Here is an 8,268-nt window from a genome sequence, read left to right as displayed (position 1 = left end):
GTTTTGAATATGGATATTTTTCTTACAAAAACGCATCGATTCGCTACAGGAGGACTTTGTTCACCCCCCCGGAGCCATGTGAGTCACTTTTTTTATGCATGGGCGCTTTTTATTTAACTTCTTTTGGACTGAAGCACTGCAACACCTGCTGACTGCAATGATAGAGCTTGAAAGATCAAAGACAATTTTTAATATAACTCCGACTGGATTCGTCTGAAAGAAGAAAGTCATATACACCTAGGATGCCTCGGGGGGGAGTAAAACGCAGCCTAATGTAAATTTTTGTGTGAACTAACCCTTTAAAACATCCTTGCTGAATAAAAGTGTCAATTTCTTCTTCTTCAAATGTTTTTTTTTAATCTTTCAGACCCCAAACTTTTGAACGGTAGTGTAGATGGATTTATTATTAATGTCGGACTGAACTGGATTCTACCATGAATTAAAACACAGATGCATAAACAAAGCAATATTTCTAAAGGGTTTATTAAAGGCAAGCTCAGCAAACATAACCACAGACATGACTGCTGTAAGAGAAACTGTGCATAACTTAAATGCATGTTAAAGTAAACTTTAACTCACTTAAAGTAAATGACACGCTGATCACAACTGTTACAATCAGTCCAGTAAATGAAGGGAAGTATAATATTGAAACTCACACAGTGACACAAAAAGACAATGTCTACCAAAAATCAAATCCAAAACACGTGTTTTTTATTTGTTGAGTCTAAGAGAAGAAAAACAGTCATTTCTGAGCTCATTTGGCATGAATGTGCTGTATGGGCTGTAGTTGTGCATTACTCACATCCTTTATAAGTTCTGTGGTTATGGGCTTGTTGCTTTGGTCTATTGCACCTTCAGCTACTATGATGATATTAAGCCGTTTCTTATCAGCACGATTCTACAAGGGAAAAAAAGCGTGCACACACACACACACACACACACACACACACACACCCGTACACACATACACACTGGTGAGAACAGGGAGGAGATACTCACCTCCTTCACTGCATTAGAGCTGATGGGGTTTCCGTGTCTGTCTGTGGCTCCCTCGGCCACTATGATTATATTAAGACGAGAACCTCGCATACGGCTCTGCAGGACAAACACTGGAGGACTGAAACAAGCTGTGCGTGTGCATTCGAATGTATGCATGAGTGTGTTGTGTGATTGTGTTCTTGGGAAGCCTGGAAAACTGATGCTAGCCAAACCACAAGCTACTTTTAATTTCAAGTAGTACTGTCAAGCTATTCTTAAAAAAAAGGTCTACTACACTATAAGCTAGCTCAGTGGTTCGAAAATGTGCAGTGTTGGGGTGCCTCCAGGACCAGGGTTGGGAACCACTGAGCTAGCTTACTACATTGAAGCTGTAAGCTATTAAATTTTCTAAATACCAGATTACATAATTCAGTTGAAAAGAGAAGCATTTTTCTGCCACAAAAACAATAAAGAAATCAATAAGTGACAGCATCAAACTTAAGTTATTAATTAAACTAAAAATTCAATAAAATCTAAACGAATTAATCTAAACACTAACTTATTATTTCATTCATTTTGTTAATTTAATTGCTTATTTTGCTACAAAAAGACAATGTAAAACCATGCACGATATAATACAAAGATTAAAACACTGATGTAATGTTTGTTCATGCTACACTGCAAATGCTGTAAATTTTAGCTTGTTACTGGTTTTAAAAAAACAACTGGAGTACTGTCACTTATCTGAATAATTTAATTACTTAGGTTAATACCCTCTGTATCTGAGTTAATTTGAGCATAGCTGCAGACTTTTGTGTGCATGTTTATGTGTGTGAGTGAGTTACCTCTGATAGTTTATAACACATCTGTTCCTCCCAGCCATCTTTGGGAGGCATTTCTGGAATCAGCACCCAGTCAGCTCCACATGCAAGAGCACTGACTAATGCTAGATACCTACACACACATACACACACTGCTTAATGCTGATTTTTAAGTATAATGCATGTTTCTAGTCGAGGGTCTTACCCGCAGTGTCTTCCCATGACCTCCAGCACAAAGGTCCTCTGATGGCTAAAAGACAAACATTATGAATGTTTTTTGATGACAGGCTTTAACTATTCAAAACCATGTCTAATGTTTTTGATATTCAAAATGCATTTACATTACTAGTCAAAAGTTTGAATAATTATGTTTCTTTTTATGTTTTGAAAGATATATCTTATGCTCCCCATAATATGCTGATTCTAATATCCAATAGCTAGAATTTTCTGTATATTGTCATTTTTAGTATACAGTACCTTTGTGCCGTGGTCATTATGGCGTCCACCACCTCTATGATCCTGTGCAATGCTGAGTCAGTGCCAATGGTCATATCTGTCCCACAGAAATCATTGTCTATTGAGCCCACCATCCCAACGATATGCAATGCAGAATAAATTTGGGAAGCCTCTTCACTGATTTCACCTGGGAGATAAATGGCAAAATATTATGCTATGCAATACACGTACAAATCACAAATCCGACCTCATCCCGTGTATAAGCCCCTCCCACTCTGCTACCTGATTGGACAAGCTCATCCAACAGTCCGCTCCACTCCTCCCTGAAGAGATTAGCCCCGGTCAAACTGCCATCTCCACCAATCACACACAAGTTAGTGATGCCACGCTGCACCAGGTTCAGAGCAGCACGCAAACGGCCCTCGTGGGTGCGAAAATCCTTACAGCGGGCGCTGCCAATCACGGTGCCACCCTGAACACACAATGGCATTAAGAAAATATAGTTCAGATATAATAATTGATGTCTTTCATTTTGATATATCAAAATATCTAAATAAATCATCTTTTGTAATTTGATGCTTTAAAACATCCCCATTTCAAATCATTATTGGGAGATTTAATAATATAATTGTGTGTACATTACATCTTTGCGTGATTACGTAAACAAACTAGTGAATTGAACCAGTTCATTGAAAAATAACTAGTTTGCGGAAAAGAAACAGATTTCTCCGTTTACTGAGGCTAAGGATTACAGGTAATAATGTTGGAAATAAAGTTTTGTTTCTTGCACAGAGTGATTGTTTCGCTTCAAAAGACCGCAATATCTCGTCAAGAGCCAAAGCGTGCATTTTATGAATTACCACAGACCACAGTTTCAGCTAAAAATCTTTACAGTTCTACTGTTAAAAATGGTTTTTCATTAAATCATTGATTCAAAAGATTTGTTCAAAAACAGAGATTCATTCAATAACAAATGAAGTCTTTATGAGTGAGTCATTGAATCATTCATTCAAAAGTTTTTTTATTAATTGATAAATATTTTAATTAGACTGAAGTAATTAGCTTTTTGTCAGAACCTCTAGTAAAATATTTTGTTTGTCTAATGTTTTTCCTTAAAGGTGGGGTAAGCGATTTCTGGTAGCCAATGTTGACATTTGAAATCACCAAAACAAACACGCCCCTACCCCAAAAGGGTCTCGCCCCTATTTTGATTGCTCCGCCCCACACAAACGTACGCAACCCAGGCAACGATTAGTTCTGTGAAACAAAGCAAAACCAATGTTACACCGTGTCTACACAGGACGCGAACAAAATACTATAAAATACTCATTATAATCAGTGATGCTGTCTACACCATAGATATATATACTATGGTCTACACTGGATGTGGCGCAGCACGACACGACAAATCCCCGACAGAAAACTGCTGCTGCGTTCTATTTATGACGTATTGACACAAATTTCAAATGACTTTCAACGGTCGCTTTGTCGCGTCCAGTGTACTAGACAGACTTTAGCTGTTGAGGCGCAGACACGGTGTTACTCACCTATCGAGAAGAAACAAAGCAACCTCGGCGTCCGATCGCAGTGTTTTGTTACTCGGGCCGAATCAGTTTTCTAAAGCGTTTTTGAAAAATCACTTACCCCACCTTTAAGAACCATAGGAGAATCATGACCTGTATTGAGAATCATGTAAAAAAAATAATGATCCAGAATCATGTAGCTCTATGCAACAACCCTGCAATGTATCTTCCCTACGGTTGCTCATTTTTGTGTGTTATTTAAGCTTAAGTGACTTTTGCTTACCACTTGTAACATACTGGAAACACTTTCCCATGATGCCTCTTTGATGTTGTCACCTCCATCCACCATGCCCTGGTAGCCCTGAGAAAGAACAACTCATTGTAACATCATAAAAACGCTAAATTCCTTTTCCTTTTTACACAGAATGGACACCTTTTCTCTGTCACAAGCTCTCATGTACGGTGTTTGAGATCCACAGAAACAATACTGCTTGCCGGATGTCAATGTACTGAATACATTTCAGAGAATGACATTAAAATTTCTGTATTTGGTATTTTATTGTGCTTTTAGGGTGTCCTTGAGTGTTGTGAAAGATGCCTATAAAAACATTGTATTATTATTTTATTATTATGGGTTTCTAACATTTAGATCTGAGAATTAAGAAAGAGAAAAATCACCTCATGAATAAAATAAACTTTTGCTCCCACATAGATTCCCATTCTGACCACTGCCCTCACAGCAGCATTCATACCTACATGAAGAAATACAAAATAAGAGAGAACGTGAGAATACAAAATAATGTGAGAAATTCAAACATGAAAGAGGAGGCTCTACTCAGCATGTTCCCTACAGTGTGCTGTGACCTGACAAGTCGAATTAAGCTGTTCCCCTGAGGTTATGTCTAGCCTAACCCATAGTGATGGGAGGACTGCTGCCTGGAAACCGTTGCTAGGAAACATAGTGCCATCAGAGCCAGAACCCAACTAAAAGGTCAAAAGTGGAAACTCTAGTAGTAGCTGTGTAATACAGAAGTACTTCAAATTCATCCCCTTTCTACTAAATTATTTCTTGTGCATAAAACTATAGGCTGCTCTGGGAAACGTGCAGGAGCATTCAAGAGTAAACAGGTAGTAAACAGGCTACACTTTACACTTGTCTGTTAACTGAGATGTAGGAAGGAAGTCAGACATTGCATCACAGAGCATTACGCCACTGCTATGTTCTCTCTTGAGTTCGCAAAAGAATAAACGACCGACAGGAGATGCGCTTTTGTCTGTTAACTGAGATGTAGGAAGGAAGTCAGACATTGCATCAAAGAGCATTACGCCACTGCTATGTTCTCTCTTGAGTTCGCAAAAGAATAAACGACCGACAGGAGATGCGCTTTTGTCTGTTAACTGAGATGTAGGAAGGAAGTCAGACATTGCATCAAAGAGCATTACGCCACTGCTATGTTCTCTCTTGAGTTCGCAAAAGAATAAACGACCGACAGGAGATGCGCTTTTGTCTGTTAACTGAGATGTAGGAAGGAAGTCAGACATTGCATCAAAGAGCATTACGCCACTGCTATGTTCTCTCTTGAGTTCGCAAAAGAATAAACAACCGACATGAGATGCGCTTTTGAAAAGCGCATTCAGGCATTGAACGGAAAAGATTATCCCGCGGCTTTATAACCCACGCACAGTCGTGAGTGACTGTGCTTGGGATGCCCTCGGTTTTTTTCCACGTGATCACGGCATCATGGCAGTCTTGCTCTAATACTTGCCTGCCATCACGTAGGCCCGCGCACACATTCTTCACCTTGATACATTCATCTTGACACAACTAAGCGCGCAAAGATGCACAGAAAACCAGGTGAGGGAAACACGCAGACAATGCAGCAGCTAGTTCGATCTGAACGAATTGTATTCATTTTCATTCATTACGTCACTGGATGGCAATGCCGATGTAAGAGTAAAATAAAATGTAGGCTATGACATGTTGTAAATGCTTGTAAATATTTAATTCCAGTTGCAAAACTCGCTCGAGCGCACCCATGTCATGACGCTCATCGAGTGCGAGACTCGGATGCAACTTTAATTATTTTAATTATCCATAAACTGTTAAAATTATGTGGTTGAACTCTACAGTTTTAAAACGTGTTCCAAAACTAATCAATTAACATATTTCGGAATCGCTATAAAAGTGGTGATAAAGTAATTTGAGCGTCAGTTTAGAAGCCCGGAACTGCCTCGCCTTTCTCTTTTAACATCTGTTGCACTGGCCCTGTTTAGATGTGTAATTATTAAATCAATAGCTGTAAATGAATCAATCTGCCACTGGGAGCTGCCAGTACATCCTGATCGGTTTGTTAAAGGAAAACTATACCTTGAGCATCTCCGCCACTTGTCAGGACGCCAATGCACTTCCCTGCTCCAGACAGGTTCTCGATGAATTTTTTGGTGTCCGGCATTATTCCACAGATGTCTTTGCAAACAGAGCACTGCCTTTAATTCCCCGGCGAGGTAAGAGCTGGAGAGGATAAAAGGCTCCGCCGATCAACTTCTCCTCCGGTGTCGGACGTGCGCTTCGGCGCCTCGCGCGGTCCGGTAGGCTCACATCGACCGCCCCATACCGGATTGACAGCAGCGTCAGGCAATAGTCTTTCCGATCACTGTCATCTGGACGGATTTAGACCAATTGCCTTCCGATGTTGGAATTAAAGAAGTGACAAGGAAGTCCTACTTTGCTTTCATTAAATTTAGAGTTATTATTCAATTTACATCCAGCCCACTCTAAATGTAACACGATATTCGTCTTGCTGCACATAGAAAAACAGATATCAAGGAAGTTGTTTCATTCACGAAATTAGTGTGAAATTAGTTCATGGTAAATAATAAAACAGACAAAACATGTGTGGCCTATAGTAATAGAATAGCCAAGGCTATCTATAGAACACCTACATAAACTTAACAGGTGAACTTTGGCAACTGGGAGCATGTGTAACTCTTCAGACAGTGGAATTCTTCCTGAAGCCAGGGGCCGTAGCAGCCATTTTAAAAGTGGGGGGAACAGCTGTCAGGTCATGTGATCCTCAACGGCCAAACAAATGTTGTACATAATGTACAAAGCAAGTACATTCATGTTCATATCATAAATTCTATATAGAATACCGATTGCCGTGTTTAGAACACCCTAATGGCAATTTTGGGAACATGCCATGATAGCTTACAGGAAGCAAGACAGCTACAGGGACCTATTTTTGTGATATGCTCAAAAACACTAACTCTAACCCTAATTTAAATATAACAGCAGGACTTGGGACTTTGAGACCACTGTGGACATCTATACTTTATTTTTATGAAATAAAGATATTTTATGCACAATATTTCAGTTACACTACACTTAATAACTTTTATCCTAATTCTTAACAGTTGGGCAAAAAAGTGTCTTTAAAAGCTATTGGAACACACTGCCTTTACCTATACAACCAATTTTATTTAACAATTTGAACATAAAATGACAAAAATATATTAATGTTTAATTCCTTAAACATTGGCAAGTAGTCCCAATTCAAAAAACACTGCCGCTTTCACAACGAAATACACAGCGCCTTCACGACATGGCAGCAGCAACAACAATACTACAGCGAGAACATTTGAGCGGTGTTATGCAAATCTTCCCACATCGTGAAGTAGACATGTGGGGGCGTGTTAGAACGAGCCGTTTTAGGTAGGCGTGGTTGACTCTTAACTTTTATAAAGAATATCTCTTTGGATTTGAGACTTTAGTCTTTGTAACTTTACAGATCTTCTTTATGCACCAAGAGCTTGTAACACTCCAAAGAGAAAGGAAAAATTGAAATCGCATCATATGACCCCTTTAAAATCATTCTCTCTAGCTGTACTTGTTAGCACGTGAACAAACGTCTCTACTTCGTTTCACTTATGTTTATTACTCCCTCTAGTGGTGACGCCAAGCAAAGTGAGTTAAAGGGGAAGGTCATTACAGTTTGAAAAAGGACGTAATCGTCCTCTGCTTTTTTCTGGAGTGCATTTTGATTTTACCCCGGCCCCAAACCGCCCAAAGATCAAAGTGAAATCGCGAGAGCAACAGGAGAATTGAAGCTCATGACAGACACTTAATCAAGACTTCCAGTTGTTTTGTAATCACTCACACTTGAGAAAAAATCTTGCATCATGAACAATCATAGACATAGGTTTTAAATAGGAAGCAGTATATTTAGAACCTTGCAGATTTTATTATGTATTTTTTTTGTAACATCAGTAATCAGTGCAGTGCACAAGACATTTTTTTTTTGCTCTCTAGTAATGGCCTATAATCACCACATTTGATTATTAACCTTTTTTATCCTTGTTTATTAAAGTTATGGATTTGGCACTCGAAAATACTATGGCAAGTTAACAACCCTGAAAAAGTGATACTGGCCAGTACGGGGATCGAACCCGCGACCTTGGCGTTATTAGCACCACGCTTTAACCAACTGAGC

At 39.2% G+C, this 8,268-nt stretch overlaps 1 protein-coding gene across 10 annotated transcripts in view; it reads right to left on the bottom strand.

Moving 5' to 3' along the window:
* pfkpb (phosphofructokinase, platelet b) overlaps positions 1-6,390 on the bottom strand; it is a 20,685-nt gene extending 14,295 nt beyond the window's left edge. For 7 of the 10 annotated variants that reach the window (XM_016474915.1, XM_016474917.1, XM_016474918.1 and 4 more), the window contains exons 1-8: positions 6,147-6,390; positions 4,457-4,530; positions 4,062-4,139; positions 2,538-2,727; positions 2,277-2,442; positions 2,005-2,049; positions 1,824-1,932; positions 803-898 (exon numbers count right to left, since the gene is read on the bottom strand). In XM_016474915.1, the coding sequence (XP_016330401.1) occupies positions 803-898; positions 1,824-1,932; positions 2,005-2,049; positions 2,277-2,442; positions 2,538-2,727; positions 4,062-4,139; positions 4,457-4,530; positions 6,147-6,231 (843 nt within the window). In that variant the 5' untranslated portion in view covers positions 6,232-6,390. Of the gene's footprint in view, positions 1-802; positions 899-999; positions 1,096-1,823; positions 1,933-2,004; positions 2,050-2,276; positions 2,443-2,537; positions 2,728-4,061; positions 4,140-4,456; positions 4,531-6,146 lie in introns of all 10 variants that reach the window. The other 3 variants (XM_016474916.1, XM_016474922.1, XM_016474923.1) reach the window with 1 other exon arrangement.
* Between the last annotated feature and the right edge of the window lie 1,878 nt (positions 6,391-8,268).

This window comes from Sinocyclocheilus anshuiensis, unplaced genomic scaffold (assembly GCF_001515605.1).
Source record: "Sinocyclocheilus anshuiensis isolate Anshui unplaced genomic scaffold, SAMN03320099.WGS_v1.1 scaffold2206, whole genome shotgun sequence".
Classification (NCBI taxonomy): Eukaryota; Metazoa; Chordata; class Actinopteri; order Cypriniformes; family Cyprinidae; genus Sinocyclocheilus; species Sinocyclocheilus anshuiensis.
This window is presented reverse-complemented; position numbering and strand designations above follow the sequence as displayed.